The 25,562-nt window shown below is 28.5% G+C and overlaps 1 protein-coding gene across 1 annotated transcript in view; it reads right to left on the bottom strand.

Moving 5' to 3' along the window:
• The window catches only part of LOC145254676 (dynein beta chain, ciliary-like), a 249,325-nt gene that overhangs the window by 30,116 nt on the left and 193,647 nt on the right, over positions 1-25,562 (bottom strand). The window contains exons 46-52 of the mRNA XM_080113323.1: positions 23,922-24,725; positions 18,305-18,445; positions 15,719-15,973; positions 14,773-15,033; positions 12,542-12,712; positions 5,875-5,997; positions 1,665-1,858 (exon numbers count right to left, since the gene is read on the bottom strand). Coding sequence (XP_079969449.1) covers positions 1,665-1,858; positions 5,875-5,997; positions 12,542-12,712; positions 14,773-15,033; positions 15,719-15,973; positions 18,305-18,445; positions 23,922-24,725 — 1,949 coding nt within the window. The remainder of the gene's footprint in view (positions 1-1,664; positions 1,859-5,874; positions 5,998-12,541; positions 12,713-14,772; positions 15,034-15,718; positions 15,974-18,304; positions 18,446-23,921; positions 24,726-25,562) is intronic.

The raw sequence follows: 25,562 nt of genomic DNA, 5'->3' as shown, positions 1-25,562 counted from the left end.
CCATTCACATTCACATTTATGAAAAAAGGGGTCCTTTGGAAGGAGACTATGTTGAAGGACAAAGTCAAGAGAGTCGATGGTGTCACACACAAACCAATTAATATTTACAGAAAATGTGTGTTTTTCTTTCATATTTTACTTTATCTCATTTTTTTATGCCTGTGATCCATTGTACCCCGCCCCCTCGACGACCAGAACTAGAAGAGAGGTTAATCGTAAAAAGATAATAGATAGAAAATTGTTCACCAAAGAAGACAAAAGGAAGCTGACATGGGATTGTTGGTCAGAGTGTGGCAATAACGGTAACAAATGAACTGGACAATTGATACAGATTTAGTCGGAGTTGGTTTGCAGGCACTTTGGGGAGTGAAAATGGACGGTCTTCAGTTTATGAGAGTTGGGGACAATTACAGTTTATGGCAGTTGCTGTAAACTATAATTGTCCTCGGAGGTGTAGATTTGGACCTTAGTGTGTAGAAAATCGATAGTGTCACACACACCCAGTGTGCAACTAATATTTACAGAAAGTCCCTGTATTTTCTTTCTTATTTTGCTTCATTTCATTTTTTATACTTGTTTGGGCTTTTTTCTTCCTTATTTTGTAAAAGTGATAGAAAGAAGTGATTTCATGAGAAGCATAAGAGAGTATCGTATACTTTCTTTACAAAGCCACTATTCGCCCATGCATGGAGTATTGCTGCCATATCTGGTCTGCTGCATCTGCTGCTAGTCTCTCCAACCTAATAGGTCTTGCACTATCGACCAAACTCCAACTCCTGTCCCATCACCATAGTGTTGCATTCTTGTGTCTATTTGACACATACTTTAATGAAATGTGCTCTGACGAACTCGAAACACTTATCCCCCCCTCCGGCATATATACTCCCAGCTAACCTTACAAGCAGCAAAATCGCGCCCTTTTGCTGTTGCTGTCCATAGATACCAGAAACCTTCTACACTAATAGTTTTTTCTATCGGATTGCTAGACTTTGAAATTCCCTCCCCATTTCCTGCATCCCTGACTGTATTAACCTGCAGTAGTTTACATGTAATGTATACAAACCTCTCGCTGCTCAACTCCCCACACTCTGCTGTTAGGCTCAATCCCAAATAGCAAAATACCTTGTTTGAGGTGAAAAAAGTAAAAAAAAAAAAAACTCAAATCAAAATGTTTACGATCCTCTCATTGTCTTTGTATTATTTGCATTATTTGGACTACTGTTCTCACAACGTTTCGGTCGATATAACCTCCGACCTTCTTCAGGTGTATTTTTCGAACTCTAGGATCTTTCTGTCGAACTTGGGAATCTATACAGTATTTTGAATAAAACTCTATTTAATCCACACTCTTATTCCGTCAGCCATGGCCGGATAGAAGTGCAAAGTAATTAGTAATTGTATTTTGAGTATCGACCGCATTGAGGATCGAACCTTCAACCTCCAGAAGAGTGTAACTTACAGCTGAATCTTACCAAGTCTGTTATCCGTTATGCCATGGTTCTTGTGAAAAATAACGCTCAAGATGAGAACAGTTTTCCAAATAATCCAAACAATAGGAAATATCGTAATCTTGTTGACCTTTATTCTCGAGTGGCTTTTGGCCTTAATAAATGGTGACATTACCGTGTTCCTCTCCACACTCCAATGTTTCTGAAGAAACGCACCTGATTGCATATGTCATTCGGTCTGGTCGTAAAGCTCGCATCATACATAATTTCTGAAGTGACGTTTTGTTTTTCCATTCTTGCGGAAATTTCTCCTTTTCTGGACATTCGCTTTCAGCGAACTTCTTCCATCGTTTGGCTGAACCTTCGATATCTCGATCTAAATTGCGAAATTCTTCAAGGTTAGCTAAAGCCTAAAAGACAAAAAAAAAAATAAATAAATAAATAAAAATCATAATGGCGATCAGAGCCAATTCAGTAAATGCACATTCTTTGATGTTTGTCCAGTATTCACCCTATATATACGTATACACACACACACACACACACACACACACACACACACACACACACACACACACACACACACACACACACACACACGGTGTTCAAAATTTACCGTTACGAGATTCTTTTATTTTCTATATTTAACAAATTATCTATATTTTTAATGTTTTTCAGGTGTATAAATCTAAGCTATAACTGAAACTTTAGTTTTGATCAGAATGCCACAGGATTTACAAAAAAGAACTGCCATTGTAGAGCTTTTGAAATCTGGGAAGACAGCACCTGACATAGCAAAGACCTTAAATATCAACAGAATGTTGATCTGGCGGACACTTAAACTGTTCAAACCGACTGGTGACTTGTTAATCAACCTGGTCATGGTCGGCCTCGTTTTGCCAGGACCCTAAAACTGGTAAAATCCACAAGAGAGAAGCTTAGGAGGAACCCAAAAAGATCCCTCAGAAATTTCGCTAAAGAGGGTAAAGTGTCAATCGGAACGATGTCTACGATTCTCCACACTGATCTCCAAAAATCTGCAGACAAACACAAGAAGAAGCAACTCATATCTGCAAGTTCAAGAAACGTGCGCAAAGAGCTGAGCTCATCTTATCTCGCATCACTGCTGCCACGCTTTCTAACTTCGTTTTCAGTGACGAAAAGAAATTCGACGTCCAACAGCACGCTAACATCCAAAATGATCGGATTTGGTCACGTAAAAGTGAAGTCGAGTCTCGAGTGGTTACTCGGAGGCAAGGTGCCGCCTCAGTGATCGTCTGGGCAGCGGTAACAGAGACGGGAAGAAGTCCCCTTGCTTTTGTGAATGATGCCATCAAATTGAACCAGGAAAATTATCGCACATCCATTCTTGAGTTGGCATTGTTGCCCTGGGCGCAAAAGCATCTCAAAAACAATCGTTGGTCATTCCAGCAAGACTCTGCACCTGCTCATGGAGCGAAAAAGATGCAGGAATGGCTGACAGAGAATATGCCTTAGTGCTATTATTAGTTTTTATTTTATTTGAAATTGTATATTTCTTATTCTTTTTATAAAAATTGTATATTTCTCATTCTTTTTATAAAAATTGTATATTTCTTATTCTTTTTATAAAAATTGTATATTTCTCATTCTTTTTATAAAAATTGTATATTTCTTATTCTTTTTATAAAAATTGTATATTTCTCATTCTTTTTATAAAAATTGTATATTTCTTATTCTTTTTATAAAAATTGTATATTTCTCATTCTTTTTATAAAAATTGTATATTTCTTATTCTTTTTATAAAAATTGTATATTTCTCATTTTATTTTTATAAAAATACTTCAAACTCACTTTTCCTCCTTGAACTCATTTGTGATTAATTCCACAGAATCCTGCTTTTTGGATTATTTCAGAACATCTTCCATTAACGGAATGTCTTTGGATTTTTTACATTTGGATCCTCCACTTTTACCAACAATTTTGGATTTTACCATCTTTGGATTTTCCACTCTTCATTGATTTGAACATTCATTCATTGATTTGAACATTCATTCATTGATTTGAACATTCATTCATGTGAAATGATTTTTCATTCTTTACCCACTCCCTCTGCTTTTCATTGTTTTTCATTTTTACGCTACTTCAGGCTTGCGGTTTCATTAAATACTTTACAAGCAAAATCTTATTCCGCATTTTGTTAACGCCTCTCCTCTGGTAGAAGGAAAGTATTTCTTTCTAAATTCTGCGGATTAAGGACAATCCATTTTATTTGTGTTTCCTTTGCTAAAAATTAATGTTTTTAACTCTTGCTTAAGTGTTTTTCAACACTTACACACACACACACACACACACACACACACACACACACACACACACACACACACACACACGCACACGCACACACGCACACACACACGCACACACACACGCACACACACATTCAGAAAAGTATTGCTCAATAGCAAGTTGTGTTTTTGCTTAATGATCTTTTTGGTAATTTTTCAATTAAATAATATAAGAATTTTTTTATTAAATTCTTGTACTTATATGTACCGGTATCATTGTAGATGAACATCTTCAGTTTAATTATCCCTCGCTTACATCTGAATAATTTTAAAAATTGGTGGAAAGAAAAAGAAAACACACAACAGAAAATTTTTATTTCAGAATTTAGAGAGAGAGAGAGAGAGAAATAGAGAGAGAGAGAGAGAGAGAGAGAGAGAGAGAGAGAGAGAGAGAGAGAGAGAGAGATGAAAAAGAAGTTCCTCAGAGGACAGATAGTCTCTCACTCCTAGAAAGGGTTCAAAAGAGAGTCGTCAACCCGATTGCTCCTGAACTGTCATCTAAGCTTCAGCCTCTGTCCCATCGACGAAATGTTGCACCCCTCTGCCTGTTCTACAAGTGTTTTAATGCTGAATGATCTGACCAACTGCAAGCACTTGTACTCCCTCGACATAAATACCCCCGACAAACCCGACAAGCAGCTAAATCCCACCCCTACACAGTAGAGATCCCTAGGTGTAAGAAAGTCTTTTACTCTAATAGTTTCTTCCCCAGAACTGCTGGACTTTGGAACTCCTTTCCGGGATTCTGCTTTCCCAACTGTACTGACATGCAGAAGTTCAAATGTAATGTGAACAGATATCTTGCTACTCATCTCCCTACATAATATCCCTGCAACTTATGTCCCCAATAGTAGTCTCCTAAATCAAAGTGGCACTGTGCCTTGTTTGAGGTGAAAATTGAATAAAAATTTTAAAAAGGAAGAAATGCGCCCTGCAAGCTGATTGGTCAGTGCGTGGTCAAATCGCTTAGCAGGAACATTCGCGAGAGAAAATAAATCTTTGCTTTATTTATGATTGTTACATCAACGGCCAGTTATAGTGGCTCGAGTTGAGGTGATTGGATATCCATAACGATTATGAAAAAAGTTTTAATTGAGGTTAAAGATCTTTCTGACTGCATGATTGAAATAGATATAAAATCTTTCCGACTCAAAGAAGAAATAGTAGACAGCAGGATTGTTTTCATTTTAGGCGGTGTTTTTGGCTGAGGCCAGCCTTAGCACGTCCGATTCCTTGTGTGGTTTTACTTCAACTGTCTAAAAGCAGGGAAAACATTTACGCACTCTTAAAAACTAGTCTAACAAACTTTATTCATACGCCTAGTCATTCTATTAGTCGATTGGGCCAATTACCCAGTACTAAACTTTGTTTACATCAAGAGAAAATAGTGCATCAAAACACATGACTGATACGTCACCAAACCCAAACAAGAGAAGAAAGAGCAAAAATTAGTAATTCGATAGAAGCAGGACAAACCTAGTTACATTTGGTGCAACTATACTAGAAAAGCGAAATTCGGAAAACGAAAAAGTCGATAAAAAATATCTACTGACTTTTTGTGTTGAATTCAACTAAAATGATATCTACTTAATTAACATGCCAGAAGTACTTAAATATTATTGTATTGTTAAAAAAAAACAAAAACAGGAGTTTTCGATCTTTATCGCAAAATGACCCTTGTCATATTATTTTAAGGACATATAGCATAATAACAAAGGAAGTAACCTAATTATGCTTACAACAAAGCAATTAATTCATATTCGTGATTGTTAACACACAATTCATTTTTAAAAATTGGAAATAGTTATACGCTATTTACTTCCCCTTAGAACTCTCCGGTGTTTTCTTTTAGGCAAAAGTTTTATTTTCGCAAATTTTAGTCAACTTTTTTTTTCTACCTTATTGGTTTTCGTAATTTTTGGATATATTAATTACTGTAATATAACAAGTAGTGACCATTGGTTTTTCTTTAAAATTCAATATTACAAGTTCCGAATTCCGCTATTATAGTATAGTTGCAACTAACGTTTTTATAGTTACCCCAAGGGAGGTAACTGGTGAGATTACTTACTATCATCAATTGTATGGAGTTCACTTACCTTTATGCCGCCCCAACCCAAATTGTTAATAAAATCAACAGGACTTGTCAAGTTGGGAATAAAAGGAAACCGCAACAGAAAATCCAATTCCGTCGGATCAATTTCTTTTTTCAATAAAAGAATCTGAAAACAGAAGAAAGTTTTAAAAATAATTCTTTTTTTTTTCTATTTGAATACATTTAATCGGTTGTTACTTAGAATTCAAAGAATTTTTTTTTTTAAGAAAACAAAGCTACTACAAAGAGGACATATGACATTTAAATATTCATTCAAATATCATAAACTCTTTTATAATTAAGAAAAATAAAATAAAATGCGACACTCAAGAACAACACTAACAAATAACAACCAACTCGAACTACCTTGTTCACGTGTATGAAAAAAGAAAGATTATTTATGTCAGTAATTTATATATCTATAAAAGTGAGAATGTATATGTATGTGAAGACACTTCTCAACCTATATACTCAACGAATTTTTATATAAAGACTTGAAATTTTATATATAGGGTATTCAGACACATGGAAAACTTTTTAATCGGCATTCATCCGGAAAAAAGGGCTGCTATGGGGTAAAAATTGAAAATTTTGTACGTGACGCTCATCGAACTTTTATCTGTTTGTTAACTGTTTCAAAAATTCTCATACGAGAATTATTCGCATGATAGATTACTTATGTAATAAGACGGTTTGAAAACACATTTTAAAAACGTGTCAAGCTGGCATAATGGTTATCGTACTTGACTCACTGTCTTTAGGTTCTGGTTTCGATCTCAGCTAGAGTATTTTTCAACCACCTTTGATAACAATAACCATCATACCAAATTTCTGTCTGATCATTTAAAAAGTTTTTTGGAGTTATTAACGTTTCTACGACAAAAACTTCATAAAATATCTAGAAGTAACGCCCAGATAAGGCGTTGACCCATCCTTACGTTGTCTGGCAGATATATGTTCTTGTTTGGTAACGTATTTGCTTTTTAACGGTGAAAATTTGTCACATGTTTGAAAAGATTATTTGAGAAGTTTTATTTGAAAATTTAGAAAAACGAATAATGTTATTTAATTTTTTTTATGAAATGATTTAATCGTTTTTATTCAAAAACTTTTAGTATTATAAAAACATATTCTTAGAAGAAGTTTTATTTTTTTTGTGTGAAATAATTTTTAAATTTAGTATTATAAAAACATATTCTTAGAAGAAGTTTTATTTTTTTTGTGTGAAATAATTTTTTAAATTTAGTATTATAAAAACATATTCTTAGAAGAAGTTTTATTTTTTTTGTGTGAAATAATTTTTAAATTTAGTATTATAAAAACATATTCTTAGAAGAAGTTTTATTTTTTTTGTGTGAAATAATTTTTTAAATTTAGTATTATAAAAACATATTCTTAGAAGAAGTTTTATTTTTTTTGTGTGAAATAATTTTTAAATTTAGTATTATAAAAACATATTCTTAGAAGAAGTTTTATTTTTTTTGTGTGAAATAATTTTTAAATTTAGTATTATAAAAACATATTCTTAGAAGAAGTTTTATTTTTTTTGTGTGAAATAATTTTTTAAATTTAGTATTATAAAAACATATTCTTAGAAGAAGTTTTATTTTTTTTGTGTGAAATAATTTTTAAATTTAGTATTATAAAAACATATTCTTAGAAGAAGTTTTATTTTTTTTGTGTGAAATAATTTTTTAAATTTAGTATTATAAAAACATATTCTTAGAAGAAGTTTTATTTTTTTTGTGTGAAATAATTTTTAAATTTAGTATTATAAAAACATATTCTTAGAAGAAGTTTTATTTTTTTTGTGTGAAATAATTTTTTAAATTTAGTATTATAAAAACATATTCTTAGAAGAAGTTTTATTTTTTTTGTGTGAAATAATTTTTAAATTTAGTATTATAAAAACATATTCTTAGAAGAAGTTTTATTTTTTTTGTGTGAAATAATTTTTAAATTTAGTATTATAAAAACATATTCTTAGAAGAAGTTTTATTTTTTTTGTGTGAAATAATTTTTTAAATTTAGTATTATAAAAACATATTCTTAGAAGAAGTTTTATTTTTTTTGTGTGAAATAATTTTTAAATTTAGTATTATAAAAACATATTCTTAGAAGAAGTTTTATTTTTTTTGTGTGAAATAATTTTTAAATTTAGTATTATAAAAACATATTCTTAGAAGAAGTTTTATTTTTTTTGTGTGAAATAATTTTTAAATTTAGTATTATAAAAACATATTCTTAGAAGAAGTTTTATTTTTTTTGTGTGAAATAATTTTTTAAATTTAGTATTATAAAAACATATTCTTAGAAGAAGTTTTATTTTTTTTGTGTGAAATAATTTTTAAATTTAGTATTATAAAAACATATTCTTAGAAGAAGTTTTATTTTTTTTGTGTGAAATAATTTTTAAATTTAGTATTATAAAAACATATTCTTAGAAGAAGTTTTATTTTTTTTGTGTGAAATAATTTTTAAATTTAGTATTATAAAAACATATTCTTAGAAGAAGTTTTATTTTTTTTGTGTGAAATAATTTTTTAAATTTAGTATTATAAAAACATATTCTTAGAAGAAGTTTTATTTTTTTTGTGTGAAATAATTTTTAAATTTAGTATTATAAAAACATATTCTTAGAAGAAGTTTTATTTTTTTTGTGTGAAATAATTTTTAAATTTAGTATTATAAAAACATATTCTTAGAAGAAGTTTTACTTTTTTTGTGTGAAATAATTTTTTAAATTTAGTATTATAAAAACATATTCTTAGAAGAAGTTTTATTTTTTTTGTGTGAAATAATTTTTAAATTTAGTATTATAAAAACATATTCTTAGAAGAAGTTTTATTTTTTTTGTGTGAAATAATTTTTAAATTTAGTATTATAAAAACATATTCTTAGAAGAAGTTTTATTTTTTTTGTGTGAAATAATTTTTTAAATTTAGTATTATAAAAACATATTCTTAGAAGAAGTTTTATTTTTTTTGTGTGAAATAATTTTTTAAATTTAGTATTATAAAAACATATTCTTAGAAGAAGTTTTATTTTTTTTGTGTGAAATAATTTTTTAAATTTAGTATTATAAAAACATATTCTTAGAAGAAGTTTTATTTTTTTTGTGTGAAATAATTTTTAAATTTAGTATTATAAAAACATATTCTTAGAAGAAGTTTTATTTTTTTTTTGTGAAATAATTTTTTAAATTTAGTATTATAAAAACATATTCTTAGAAGAAGTTTTATTTTTTTTGTGTGAAATAATTTTTTAAATTTAGTATTATAAAAACATATTCTTAGAAGAAGTTTTATTTTTTTTGTGTGAAATAATTTTTTAAATTTAGTATTATAAAAACATATTCTTAGAAGAAGTTTTATTTTTTTTGTGTGAAATAATTTTTAAATTTAGTATTATAAAAACATATTCTTAGAAGAAGTTTTATTTTTTTTTTGTGAAATAATTTTTTAAATTTAGTATTATAAAAACATATTCTTAGAAGAAGTTTTATTTTTTTTGTGTGAAATAATTTTTAAATTTAGTATTATAAAAACATATTCTTAGAAGAAGTTTTATTTTTTTTGTGTGAAATAATTTTTTAAATTTAGTATTATAAAAACATATTCTTAGAAGTTTATTTTTTGTGAAATAATTTTTTAAATTTAGTATTATAAAAACATATTCTTAGAAGAAGTTTTATTTTTTTTTTGTGAAATAATTTTTTAAATTTAGTATTATAAAAACATATTCTTAGAAGAAGTTTTATTTTTTTTGTGTGAAATAATTTTTTAAATTTAGTATTATAAAAACATATTCTTAGAAGAAGTTTTATTTTTTTTGTGTGAAATAATTTTTTAAATTTAGTATTATAAAAACATATTCTTAGAAGAAGTTTTATTTTTTTTGTGTGAAATAATTTTTTAAATTTAGTATTATAAAAACATATTCTTAGAAGAAGTTTTATTTTTTTTGTGTGAAATAATTTTTTAAATTTAGTATTATAAAAACATATTCTTAGAAGAAGTTTTATTTTTTTTTGTGAAATAATATTTTCAAAGATGTAACCAATTCAAAATATTCAAATGTAATGAATGACTCTTTCCTTAAGAAAACCCATTGTTTTTATTTCACATTTTTTTTTACACAGTGATCACCACTTATCAAGGCCCGGAAGCCACTCAGGGATAAGGGTTATTGCAAGTACATTACGTTAGTGTGGAGATTTGATGAAGTGTTTACTTAAAAGTTCTTAATTATAATCTAATAGTTTTATAATTTTGTTATTTTGTTACAAATTTCTAATAAAGATTATTTTAATTTTAACGGTAATTTGGTTTTCATTATAAACTCCGTCATGTTAAAGGCTTGAAAATCACTTTAAATCAATTTTAATATTAAAAAAAAGAGAGAAATCAACAGGAAAAAAATATCGTCTGAAAACATTACGAGATACTTATTCCGTATAATTAATAAATGTATCTTTATTTTACTATTACAGTATTAAAAAAATTATTTGTAAAAAGAACTTGTAAATGGTGCAAAAAAATGTTATTAAAAATACGAAGAAAAGCGCCAATAAAAATATCATAGACATTTTGGCCGATTTGGTCTTCCGTACAACGGAATCTTACATCGTTAAAACCGCAAGTAAACAATGAACCTTGCATCTGAAAGATAACCTAAAAACATATTCTTAGAAGAAGCTTTATTTTTTTTGTGTGAAATAATTTTTTAAATTTAGTATTATAAAAACATATTCTTAGAAGAAGTTTTATTTTTTTTGTGAAATAATATTTTCAAAGATGTAACCAATTCAAAATATTCAAATGTAATGAATGACTCTTTCCTTAAGAAAACTCATTGTTTTTATTTCACATTTTTTTTTACACAGTGATCACCACTTATCAAGGCCCGGAAGCCACTCAGGGATAAGGGTTATTGCAAGTACATTACGTTAGTGTGGAGATTTGATGAAGTGTTTACTTAAAGAATTTGTTAACGTTGGACTTGAACACATCCAAGTTGTAGTCCGGTGGGAAGCAGGCAGACGGAACAGAGTTCCACAGGCGTGCAGTTCTTAGAAAGAAGCTTTGTTCATGGAATCCACGTTTTGATTTAGGCACAGATATAGAGTAGGGGAAATTTTTCACGGTGGATTCAGCTAGACGGGTGTTTTTCGTGAAAGATTGGCGAGGGGGGACCAGAGATTGGAGTTCAGACGAGCACCTGCCATGGAAATAACGATAAAACAAGGATAGGCTCGCAACGTCTCTTCTGTGGGAGAGAGGTTGCAGGGTAAAGAAAAGGGCATCCCCCATCTGAAATGGCATTCACCCCTTCACTGTTGAGGATCCTAAATGCCAGAAAGCTTTCTATTCTAATAGTTTCTCCCCTCGAACGGCTGGACTTTGGGATTCCCTTCCTGCTTCCTGCTTCCCTGGCTGTATTGATATGCAGAAGTTTAAATGTAATGTAAATCAACATCTTGTTAATCTTTCCTAGACATGGTCCCTTACATCCAAGTGGGGATGTGCCTTGTTAGGGGCGAACGTGAGTTATACAATAAATAATTAAATAAATAAATAAAAATTCAGAACCAAAACGATTTCACATACATTTTATTAACAACAAGGACGAGAGTTCAATAGAAACGTTGTTTTAATTTGAATAAAATACGCATCAAATGCGTTTGAAAGCCAAATCACAACATAATATTAGGAAAATAAACAAATATTTTACTTGTTTGAAATTTATCACAAATATATTTTGGAGGTAGACTCCATCTTCAGTGTGTCCCCCCCCCCTTTTCTTCTTCCTTGCCATGTTGTAAATTTTGAGAAAGAAGTCTGTTTGTATAGAGCCGTGCGTTGTATCTGGCGGTTGTATTTTGAAATGTTTGAACTGTGCGTAGGTAACGCGTAAATAACGTCAAGAATGAGAGTTCAATAGAAACGTTGTTTTACTTTGAATAAAATAAAATATGCATCAAATGCGCTTGAAAGCCAAATCGCAACGTAATATTAGTAAAATAAACAAATATTTTACTTGGTTATTTATTTATTTTAGATAGAGTTAACCTCCGAAATATATTTGTGATAAATTTCAAACAAGTAAAATATTTATATATATATTATTCCTTAATTGGAATTTTTTATTTTTTTATTTTTTTTATTTTTGAGATGAGCATTATATGTTAATTTCTATCTTATTTCCGTGAAGGGTGAATGCCATTTCAGATGGGGGATGCCCTTTTCTCTACCCTGCAATCTCTCTCCCACAGAAGAGACATTGCGAGCCTATCCTTGTTTTCCGTCAGACAAGTAAAATATTTGTTTATTTTCCTAATATTACGTTGTGATTTGGCTTTCAAGCACACTTGATGCATATTTTTTTTTATACATTTTATTTCTTTTTTTCTTTGATATTTAAGCATCATTATCAGGTAAGTAAAAGTGTTTGAACTAGTATTTATCAATACAAACAACTCCGTTTATAACGATGTAAACACTTTTTTCCACCTATCAAATTTATAACTAACCCCCTAAAACCTATTTTCGACACACCAGTAATCATTTCGCAAATACCAATGCGTCACGGCATGGTGGTTAGGAACTACTGAGACTGAGTTAACCTACATCCTCGAATAACTTTTGGCCTTGATAAGTGCTGCTACTTACCTGGAACGTCATCTGACAAGTGAAGATGAGTTTGTCCTTCTCAAATAAGCCGCGTGTCGTGTAAATGTAGACCGAGTACGTAATACTGTCAATCAGATTGTAGACTCTCTGTTTCACGTCTTCGGCTGGCTCGGCTCGTTCGATAGCTTTTTCAAAGACAACACTGAAAGCCTGAAACAAACAAGCAGGTGAAACACACCCGTGAAATGGTGATGGGATAACAATTGAAAACCAAAACAATGTGTGTATGTGTGTATGTGTGTATGTGTGTGTGTGTGTGTGTGTGTTTTTAAAATAAATGTAGGGTTTGTTTTACAATCCACAGAGATTCGAAAAAGTGTGAAAAAAAAAACAAAAAAAAAAACAAAGCAAAAAAAAAGACAAAGCAAAAAACAAAATAAGAAACAAAACAAAAAAAAACAAAAAAAACAAAAAAAACAAAACAAAAAACAAAACAAAAAATAACCCCCCCCCCAAAAAAAAACAACAAATATATAACAAATAAATGTTACCAAAGGCAACATAAATTACTCTTCTACCTACCTGGTAGTGTTTTTACTTACTTTTAAATATTTATTTGGTTAAAAACACAAGTAGTGTCGAGCGTTACACGAGTACAAGAGAAAATGGCCGCGTGGTAATGTTCTATATCATTGAAGTCTCGACAATGAGTTAAAGATAAAAAATAAAACAAAATATTGTTAGAAAACCACCTAATAAATGTCACGGTAAAATTTATTAGGTGGGTTTCTAACAATATTTTGTATAATGTTTAAATCTTAACTCATATAAATATTTTGGATCTATAGGATGTTCCTATTATTTTATCGTGTTTAATAACTGGGCAGCTGGTTGCCATGCCAAGACGTAACAGCCCTTTCAGAGACGTCCACACGCTGAGGACATATCAAGTTACTCTCTTTTTGTAAAAGACATCGGTCCCAGCATAATCTCCAGTTCAGTGCGATACTCATTTTACTTCAAACAAAGAAAATAACTCTTGGGTGGTCAGACTCCAGTCAGAGATATTGTTCATTTCTTGTGCTTATTTCTTTTTCCTTTAGCCAAGCAAATATCCCCTGCAATGTCTGCCATTCATAGGCAACACTAAAACATGCAGCTCAGTGAATGTTTACATAACATCAAAGCCATACAAGACGTACCGAGCATCCCTTGCTGCTCAACAGAACAAAAAGAAAAAGGAGTCCATATAATTTGGATTCTTCAGACTTCTGTTCTCATCTTGATTGTCATTTTCTACAACGTTTCGGTCAATGTAACCTTCGACCTTCTTCAGGTGTATGTTTATGTCGAACTCAAGAATTTGGATGGGATTTCGAACGGAACCCTTTATTTGATCCACATGGGTAGAATGTTCTTGTTCCGTCAGCCATGACTGGATAGAGATCCTTAGTAATTCACAATTGTATTTTTCGGTCGCCCACACTGAAAATCGAACCTTCAACCTTCAGGAGAATATTGCTTTTACAATTGATTTTTCCAAGTATTTTCTAACTATTTATCCTTGTGCAGAGAGAGAGAGAGAGAGAGAGAGAGAGAGAGAGAGAGAGAGAGAGAGAGAGAGCCTGCTATCTCCGTAGACTAAATAAAGGGTTCCATCCAAAATTCTGTGCAGATTCCCGAGATCGGCAGAAAGATTTCCAAATTTGACAGAAAAATTTCCGCGTTTGACAAGATACACTTGAAGAAGATCGGAGGTTAAATCGACCGAACCGTTATGAAAATAACAATCAAGATGAGAGCAGTAGTCCAAAGAATTCAAATAAGATAAATAACCAATCACCATCTCAAAAATCCAGAAACGTAAGAAGAAAAAAAGAGGTAAAAAAAGAAAACATGGGGGACAGTTTGAGATGATAATACAGATAATCTTAGACATCATTTTTTTTTCAAACAGGTCGATCCTAGCGTAATCCTCAGCACAATGAGATACTTTACTTCAAACAAAGAAAATACCTCTTGGGTGGTCAGACTCCAGTCAGAAATATTGTTAATTTTCTGTGCTTCCCCCTTCTTTAACCAAGCAAATATCACCTGCAACGAATACCATTCATATACACCTATTATAAACATGCAGCCCAGAGCGCATGTTTACAACGACATCACTGCCATACAAGTCATACCCAGCATCCCTCGCTGCTCAACAGAACAAAAAGAAAAAAAGAAAAGGTAAAGGAAAAATAATGAGGGACAGTTTGAGATGATAATACCTTGAGTGAGAACTGGTACATAGGATTGATTTTGTTGAGTTCGTTCAGTTGGAAATAAAGTAGAGAAGCCCTTTCTGCTGCCGGACGGTAATTCTCGCGAGCCTCGTTAATCTCCTTCTCCGTTTTCTTCGCTTCGATCACTTTCACTTCAATGTCCGCAGCCGTGCGTTTTGTAATCTCCAAGTTCTCAACAAGGGCGTAATCGCCAAGGAAGTTCCCTTCAGCGGCCGAAAGACGAGCAAGAAGGGAATCCTCCAACTCCTAAAAAGTAAAAAAAAAAAAAGCGATGACTAAGACGATGATGATGATAATGATTATGTTGATGGAAAGACACACACACACACACGCCGATGCCTCCGTTCAGTCTTGAAAGACAATGGATACCCCCTGTAAGGGCAGCTGCACGTGTAATTGTGAGGCAAGGGTTGCGCAATCACCAACCACACCTCTCGTGAATCAGCACTGTATGAGTCCAGTGGCAAGAAAAAGTCCAGGACGACTGGAAACAATGCCGAGATAAGCAGAGAGCACATACAGCACCTGAAGTCCCAAATGGCCACCCATTTAGTACTGACCAGGTTTAATGTTGCTTAACTTCGGTGATCCAGCGGGAACAGGTGTGTCCACGTGATTATGCCGTACACACACACACACACACACACACACACACACACACACACACATATTGTGATAGTGATGACGATGATGATGATTATAATCTAAATATTAATTCACTTATAATTTATATACATATATAAATATATATATATATATTTATTTGTAATTTATACACACACACACACACACACACACACACACACACACACACACATATATATAAGCCAATGAAAGCAAATACATGTTTTATTGAATGACGATTTCAGCGTTTTACATAAACTGCCCAGAAAATTCCAAAATATTTTTTGCAAATAAAAAAGTGTTTTACCTTAAGTTTAATTTTAAATTCATTTTGTTGTCGTGTCAAATCGGATTTCAGTTGTTCAAGGTCCGGTCTTTCTTTTCGGACGACTGCGGCCAGTAGTTGCTCTTCCAGGCCGTCTCGGGTCACCGTAAAATTAATCAGGGTCGTTTGCGCCTGCATCTCTGGCTTGTAGTGTGGGTTGGCCAGTTTGGTGTGCAGAATTAGGCGGAAATGGGGATTATACTCGACTTCTTTGTCGCCCATCTTGATGGCACGACCCTGAAACAAGAAAGAAACACAAAAAAAAGATGAAAACAAATCAAATAAAGACGACCCCCCCCCCCCAAAAAAAAATCGTGAAGTGATTCTGACGAACGCTAAAAAGCACATATGTCTAATTGATTACCCCCTTTCTTCATCCAGTTTGTTTGAATTCATTTTCTGTGTCACTTTCTAAAGCAAGTAAGTTTCTCAGGAACGTATTAACTCAAAATATTTTTTAATCAATGTAAATCGTTCCAAACTCCAAAGAGTAACACGTCCATGTGAAAATAATAAGCCAGTTCGAATTTAAAAACTCCTATAAGTGTAACATAGTTTAATATTATTGTTACGTCGCAAATGGAGAGACAAATGAAACAGGCATAGAAATAAATAAACATCCGGGTCGGCATTTTTTCTTTTTAATAAAAACTTTTTATTACCGTTATAATTGTTTCAATACCACTTAAAAGTCCCTTGCCATCGTCCATCTCGCCTGGTGTACACTTTTCCTCTTCGAAGATTCCTGGGTTTTACAAAAAGATTCCTGAGTTTGACAAAAAAATTCCCGAGTTTGACAAAAAAATTCCCGAGTTCGACAAAAAGATTCCCGAGTTTGACAAAAAGATTCCCGAGTTTGACAAAAAGATTCCCGAGTTTGACAAAAAGATTCCCGAGTTTGACAAAAAGACTCCCGAGTTTGACAAAAAGATTCCTGACTTTGACAGAAAGATTCCTGAGTTTGACAAAAAGATTCATAAGTTCCACAGAAAGATTCATGAGTTTGACAAAAAGATTCATAAGTTCTACAGAAAGATTCCTGAGTTTGACAAAAAGATTCATAAGTTCTACAGAAAGATTCATGAGTTTGACAAAAAGATTCATAAGTTCTACAGAAAGATTCATGAGTTTGACAAAAAGATTCATAAGTTCTACAGAAAGATTCCTGAGTTTGACAAAAAGATTCCTGACTTTGACAGAAAGATTCCTGAGTTTGACAAAAAGATTCATAAGTTCCACAGAAAGATTCATGAGTTTGACAAAAAGATTCCTGAGTTCGACGAAAAGATTCCTGAGTTTGACAAAAAGATTCATAAGTTCTACAGAAAGATTCCTGAGTTTGACAAAAAGATTCATAAGTTCTACAGAAAGATTCATGAGTTTGACAAAAAGATTCATAAGTTCTACAGAAAGATTCCTGAGTTTGACAAAAAGATTCCTGAGTTTGACAGAAAGGTTCCCGAGTTCAACAAAAAGATTTCCGAGCTTGACAAAAAGATTCCTGAGTTCGACGAAAAGATTCCTGAGTTTGACAAAAAGATTGCCGAGTTTGACAAAAATTTTCCCGAGTTTGACAGAAAGATTCCTGAGTTTGACAAGATACATATGAAGAAGGTCGGAGGTTACATCGACCGTAAGTTGTGAAAATAAAACTCAAGTAATCTTAATAATCCAAATAATACGAATTATCAATCCTCATCTCAAAAATTCAGAAACATGGCTTTACAGTTTTCTGCTCTTTTTTTTTCTTTTTGTTTTTATCAAAGTATCACCAATTATCAAAGCTCTTTTCTTGGTTGAACATGATAATACTCTGCTAGTTAGTAATAGGCTACGATATATAAATCATCACACCCCCTCTATAAAATAGATTTTAGAAATTTTAGAAAGAAAGTCTACGATTCTTATCCAGAATTCACCAAATATATATATATATATAAAAATGTGTTTGATATAAATATCCGGAACAAAACAAAACTATCGTATTCTAAAAATTACATAAATTGATAAAATAGTTTTATTTTTCTAAAGAGAATCAAATTTTATACGTAATCAAAGAGCAGCTATCTTGTCTACCATTTTGAAAACAATCTAAAAAAATAACAACAAAGGGCGATAACTCAATAATTCAAACTTACGAATGCATGCGAATTCCCATTAATCGCTTAAAATTTTTTTTTTTTCTAAGAATAAAACTACTTGATCAATTTACGTGATTTTTATAATATGATATTTTCGTTTCATCACAGGTACGTACACCATAGAGATTTGTCTTTATTTTTTTGTTGTTTTGTTTTATATAGATAAAATTCGGGACAAGAACCATAATCTTTTTATAAGTAAAGATTAAGCAGTTAATTGCAATAAAATTAAAAATATACTTTGTACTGATGAGGGGGGTCTTGGGATTAATAGAAAAATGTGTTTCACAAAACAACCAAAAAAAGCACCGACAATCATGGCGCAGTGTGCGCACAAACCTTTGACTTAATTTTAATAATGAAGAAAAGTGTGATTTTTTTTTTTTTTTTTTATATATATATTTGACTGAAATTTCGTTTGTCTTACCTTTTTAATGGTATTTCTCCCGAGGAGCGGATCCAGAACAGGGTCGATGGATTCTGCCAGATTTTCTATTAGGACTGTGTCTCCAGCTGAGATTGCTTGTTCTATCACGTCCAAGTAACCCTTCTGGCCCAGACGAACAGTCTGTACGGGTAAAAATAAGCAAACGTCATTTTACATGGAAAACAAGACATTTAGTTGGGAAAGATGCGAAATAAATAGATAAATAAAAAAGAGAGGAAAAATATCTGTTAAAAATTTCTATTTGATTGAAGAAATCACAAATTTAGTTGAAAATATGTAGATAACCCTTAGTATTATTACATACACCAATAGTTAAATATTAATAGTTATATGGTAATAGTTATATGCCAATAATTAAATATAAATAGTTATATGGTAATAGTCAAATGTTAATAGTTAAATATTAATAGTTATATGGTAATAGTTATATGCCAATAATTAAATATAAATAGTTATATGGTAATAGTTAAATGTTAATAGTTAAATATTAATAGTTATATGGTAATAGTTATATGTCAATAATTAAATATAAATAGTTATATGGTAATAGTCAAATGTTAATAGTTAAATATTAATAGTTATATGGTAATAGTTATATGTCAATAATTAAATATAAATAGTTATATGGTAATAGTTATATGCCAATAATTAAATATAAATAGTTATATGGTAATAGTCAAATGTTAATAGTTAAATATTAATAGTTATATGGTAATAGTTATATGCCAATAATTAAATATAAATAGTTATATGGTAATAGTCAAATGTTAATAGTTAAATATTAATAGTTATATGGTAATAGTTATATGTCAATAATTAAATATAAATAGTTATATGGTAATAGTCAAATGTTAATAGTTAAATATTAATAGTTATATGGTAATAGTTATATGCCAATAATTAAATATAAATAGTTATATGGTAATAGTCAAATGTTAATAGTTAAATATTAATAGTTATATGGTAATAGTTATATGTCAATAATTAAATATAAATAGTTATATGGTAATAGTCAAATGTTAATAGTTAAATATTAATAGTTATATGGTAATAGTTATATGTCAATAATTAAATATAAATAGCTATATGGTAATAGTCAAATGTTAATAGTTAAATATTAATAGTTATATGGTAATGGTTATATGCCAATAATTAAATATAAATAGTTATATAGTAATAGTTAAATGTTAATAGTTAAATATTATTAGTTATATGGTAATAGTTATATGTCAATAATTAAATATAAATAGTTATATGGTAATAGTCAAATGTTAATAGTTAAATATTAATAGTTATATGGTAATGGTTATATGTCAATAATTAAATATAAATAGTTATATGGTAATAGTTAAATGTTAATAGTTAAATATTAATAGTTATATGGTAATAGTTATATGTCAATAATTAAATATAAATAGCTATATGGTAATAGTCAAATGTTAATAGTTAAATATTAATAGTTATATGGTAATGGTTATATGTCAATAATTAAATATAAATAGTTATATAGTAATAGTTAAATGTTAATAGTTAAATATTATTAGTTATATGGTAATAGTTATATGTCAATAATTAAATATAAATAGTTATATGGTAATAGTCAAATGTTAATAGTTAAATATTAATAGTTATGTGGTAATGGTTATATGTCAATAATTAAATATAAATAGTTATATGGTAATAGTTAAATGTTAATAGTTAAATATTATTAGTTATATGGTAATAGTTATATGTCAATAATTAAATATAAATAGTTATATGGTAATAGTCAAATATTAATAGTTAAATATTATTAGTTATATGGTAATAGTTAAATGTTAATAATTAAATATAAATAGTTATATGGTAATAGTCAAATGTTAATAGTTAAATATTAATAGTTATGTGGTAATAGTTATATGTCAATAATTAAATATAAATAGTTATATGGTAATAGTTAAATGTTAATAGTTGAATATTAATAGTTATATGGTAATAGTTATATGTCAATAATTAAATATAAATAGTTATATGGTAATAGTCAAATGTTAATAGTTAAATATTAATAGTTATATGGTAATAGTTATATGTCAATAATTAAATATAAATAGTTATATGGTAATAGTCAAATGTTAATAGTTAAATATTATTAGTTATATGGTAATAGTTATATGTCAATAATTAAATATAAATAGTTATATGGTAATAGTCAAATGTTATTGGTTAAATATTAATAGTTATATGGTAATAGTTATATGTCAATTATTAAATATAAATAGTTATATGGTAATAGTCAAATGTTAATAGTTAAATATTATTAGTTATATGGTAATAGTTATATGTCAATAATTAAATATAAATAGTTATATGGTAATAGTCAAATGTTAATAGTTAAATATTATTAGTTATATGGTAATAGTTATATGTCAATTATTAAATATAAATAGTTATATGGTAATAGTCAAATGTTAATAGTTAAATATTAATAGTTATATGGTAATAGTTATATGTCAATAATTAAATATAAATAGTTATATGGTAATAGTCAAATGTTAATAGTTAAATATTAATAGTTATATGGTAATAGTTATATGTCAATTATTAAATATAAATAGTTATATGGTAATAGTCAAATGTTAATAGTTAAATATTAATAGTTATATGGTAATAGTTATATGTCAATTATTAAATATAAATAGTTATATGGTAATAGTCAAATGTTAATAGTTAAATATTAATAGTTATATGGTAATAGTTATATGTCAATAATTAAATATAAATAGTTATATAGTAATAGTCAAATGTTAATAGTTAAATATTATTAGTTATATGGTAATAGTTATATGTCAATAATTAAATATAAATAGTTATATGGTAATAGTCAAATGTTAATAGTTAAATATTAATAGTTATATGGTAATAGTTATATGTCAATAATTAAATATAAATAGTTATATGGTAATAGTCAAATGTTAATAGTTAAATATTAATAGTTATATGGTAATAGTTATATGTCAATAATTAAATATAAATAGTTATATGGTAATAGTCAAATGTTAATAGTTAAATATTATTAGTTATATGGTAATAGTTATATGTCAATAATTAAATATAAATAGTTATATGGTAATAGTTATATGTCAATAATTAAATATAAATAGTTATATGGTAATAGTCAAATGTTAATAGTTAAATATTATTAGTTATATGGTAATAGTTAAATGTCAATAATTAAATATAAATAGTTATATGGTAATAGTTAAATATTAATAGTTATATGGTAATAGTTATATGTCAATAATTAAATATAAATAGTTATATGGTAATAGTTAAATATTAATAGTTATATGGTAATAGTTATATGTCAATAATTAAATATAAATAGTTATATGGTAATAGTCAAATGTTAATAGTTAAATATTATTAGTTATATGGTAATAGTCAAATGTTAATAGTTAAATATAAATAGTTATATGGTAATAGTTAAATGTTAATAGTTAAATATTAATAGTTATATGGTAATAGTTATATGTCAATAATTAAATATAAATAGTTATATGGTAATAGTCAAATGTTAATAATTAAATATTAATAGTTATATGGTAATAGTCAAATGTTAATAGTTAAATATTATTAGTTATATGGTAATAGTTAAATGTCAATAATTAAATATAAATAGTTATATGGTAATAGTTAAATGTTAATAGTTAAATATTAATAGTTATATGGTAATAGTTATATGTCAATAATTAAATATAAATAGTTATATGGTAATAGTCAAATGTTAATAATTAAATATTAATAGTTATATGGTAATAGTCAAATGTTAATAGTTAAATATTATTAGTTATATGGTAATAGTTAAATGTCAATAATTAAATATAAATAGTTATATGGTAATAGTTAAATATTAATAGTTATATGGTAATAGTTATATGTCAATAATTAAATATAAATAGTTATATGGTAATAGTCAAATGTTAATAGTTAAATATTATTAGTTATATGGTAATAGTCAAATGTTAATAGTTAAATATAAATAGTTATATGGTAATAGTTAAATGTTAATAGTTAAATATTAATAGTTATATGGTAATAGTTATATGTCAATAATTAAATATAAATAGTTATATGGTAATAGTTAAATGTTAATAATTAAATATAAATAGTTATATGGTAATAGTCAAATGTTAATAGTTAAATATTATTAGTTATATGGTAATAGTTAAATGTCAATAATTAAATATAAATAGTTATATGGTAATAGTTAAATATTAATAGTTATATGGTAATAGTTATATGTCAATAATTAAATATAAATAGTTATATGGTAATAGTCAAATGTTAATAGTTAAATATTAATAGTTATATGGTAATAGTTATATGTCAATAATTAAATATAAATAGTTATATGGTAATAGTCAAATGTTAATAGTTAAATATTAATAGTTATATGGTAATAGTTATATGTCAATAATTAAATATAAATAGTTATATAGTAATAGTCAAATGTTAATAGTTAAATATTATTAGTTATATGGTAATAGTTATATGTCAATAATTAAATATAAATAGTTATATGGTAATAGTTAAATATTAATAGTTATATGGTAATAGTTATATGTCAATAATTAGATATAAATAGTTATATGGTAATAGTCAAATGTTAATAGTTAAATATTATTAGTTATATGGTAATAGTTATATGTCAATAATTAAATATAAATAGTTATATAGTAATAGTTAAATGTTAATATTTAAATACTTATAGTTATATGGTAATAGTTATATATCAATAATTAAATATAAATAGTTATATGGTAATAGTTAAATATTAATAGTTATATGGTAATAGTTATATGTCAATAATTAAATATAAATAGTTATATGGTAATAGTCAAATGTTAATAGTTAAATATTATTAGTTATATGGTAATAGTTATATGTCAATAATTAAATATAAATAGTTATATAGTAATAGTTAAATGTTAATATTTAAATACTTATAGTTATATGGTAATAGTTATATATCAATAATTAAATATAAATAGTTATATGGTAATAGTTAAATATTAATAGTTATATGGTAATAGTTATATGTCAATAATTAAATATAAATAGTTATATAGTAATAGTTAAATGTTAATATTTAAATACTAATAGTTATATGGTAATAGTTATATATCAATAATTAAATATAAATAGTTATATGGTAATAGTTAAATGTTAATAGTTAAATATTAATAGTTAGTATTAATTAATTAATAGTTAGTTTAATGTTAGTAGTTAAATATTAATAGTTATATGGTAACAGTTAAATGTTAGTAGTTAAATGTCAATATCAAAAAATTGAAAATATGTGTAATATACAATACTAGTGCGCACATTTCAATAAAAAATTGCGGTAAAATTATGCTTCAACAATTAGTTTACACTAATATTCGTATAATTTTTGTCTTTATAAAATCTTTCCAGTTTGAGACGTTTTCGGTTTTCTTTTTTATAACTTCACCAATTTATACATTATTTTGCACAAATATATTACATAAATACTAATGGGAACACTGGCGAAGCATGATTTCTATATCCACAAATGATTTTGTGTTTCTACTTTTACCTTTAAAGTTGAAGAATATTTGTTTTTGATCCATTTTATCCCTTGAAGTTGCGGATCAATTATCAATGGCCATCGCTCGCAATTAGTCAAGATGGTGGCATTTTCAATCGACATCCGGTCACTGGGTAAGTCCTCGTTATTCCACTGGGCAATACTCGCATCGTCCGTCAGTAAGGTCAGCGGGTCAAGGCCCTCGGAGATCGGTAAAACCTCTTTAATGGAATTCAAATATGTAACCCAATATTTTTCCATCAATTCAAGTCGGAAGGATTTTATGAAACACCCGAGATAAGATACAAAAGCCGTGATGAGCAGCGTGTCTCCAGGGAGAGTCACTTCCTGCTTTTTCAGTTCTTTGATAGAATCAGCCCACCTGACGTTCTCGGCTGCCAGACCACCAACGAGCCGATTGGCTAACTCGATGGTTTTATTGGTGGCGTCGGCTTCGGCTTGGCAGCGGATTTTAGCGTTTGTTGCTTCTTGGAATTCGGCCGTCAGTTTGGCCAAAGATTTTTCCAATTCCGTGATTTTGTTTTGGATCACAGTCAGTTTGTCTTGTGCAGTTTGTCTTTCCGCTTTCGCCTGTTCCAGCGCGATTTTCTTGGGTTCCACTTCACAGAACACTTCATAAAATCGCATGATGTTAATGACCCAAGCGCAAAGGCCGGCGGCTGCGGTCGATTTGGCGTGAATAAAGTCTGGGTTAAATTCCGGATCAGCGAGATATGGTTGGATGGCCTTGCGGCAGTTTTCATGGATATTCTCCTTGTCGTATTCCTTCAAATTGACCAATAGACTGTCAACCTGGAAAACGAAAAAAAAAAAATCCTTGCTGTATGTGTAAAATAAAAAACAAACAAAGGAAAGCATAATATAGCACGTACAATATTGTAAAGCTTAGATTAGTTTTGTACAGATATAGGTAAATATTTAACGTGTAACCATAGATAACTATTCGTAGTGTAAATACAGGTAACTATTTCTAATACAAACATAGGTAATTATTTATATTATATTCTTTGCCACGTGTATAATAAACACATGAAAATAAGCATAATATAGTATGTGAAGCTTTCTTAAGCTTAGAATAGTTTTATACACGCACAGGTAACTATTTTAGTACTAATATAAGTAACTATTTATAATACAAACATAGGTAATTATTTATATTATATTCTTTGTTATATGTATAATAAAAAAACATGAAAATAAGGATAATATAGCAGGTGAAGCTTTCTTAAGCTTAGAATAGTTTTATACACGCATAGGTAACTATTTTAGTACTAACATAGGTAACTATTTATAATACAAACATAGATAACGATTTATAGCTCAAACATAGGTAATTAATTATATTATATTATTTGCTACGTATATAATAAGTACATGAAAATAAGGATAATATAGACATAAAGTTTTGTAAAGCTTAGAATAGTTTTATACAAGCATAGGTAACTATTTCAGTACTAACATAGGAAACTATTTATAATACAAACATAGGAAATTATTTATATTATATTCTTTATTATACGTATAATAAAAACATGAAAATAAGCATAATATAGCATGTGAAGCTTTCTTAAGCTTAGAGTAGTTTTATACACGCATAGGTAACTATTTTAAGTAAAAGCATAGGAAAGT

This window comes from Euprymna scolopes, chromosome 30 (genome assembly GCF_053919585.1).
Source record: "Euprymna scolopes isolate OS-2025 chromosome 30, ASM5391958v1, whole genome shotgun sequence".
Taxonomy (NCBI): Eukaryota; Metazoa; Mollusca; class Cephalopoda; order Sepiida; family Sepiolidae; genus Euprymna; species Euprymna scolopes.
Note: the sequence above shows the minus strand (reverse complement) of the source record. Positions and strands in the feature narration are given on the sequence as shown.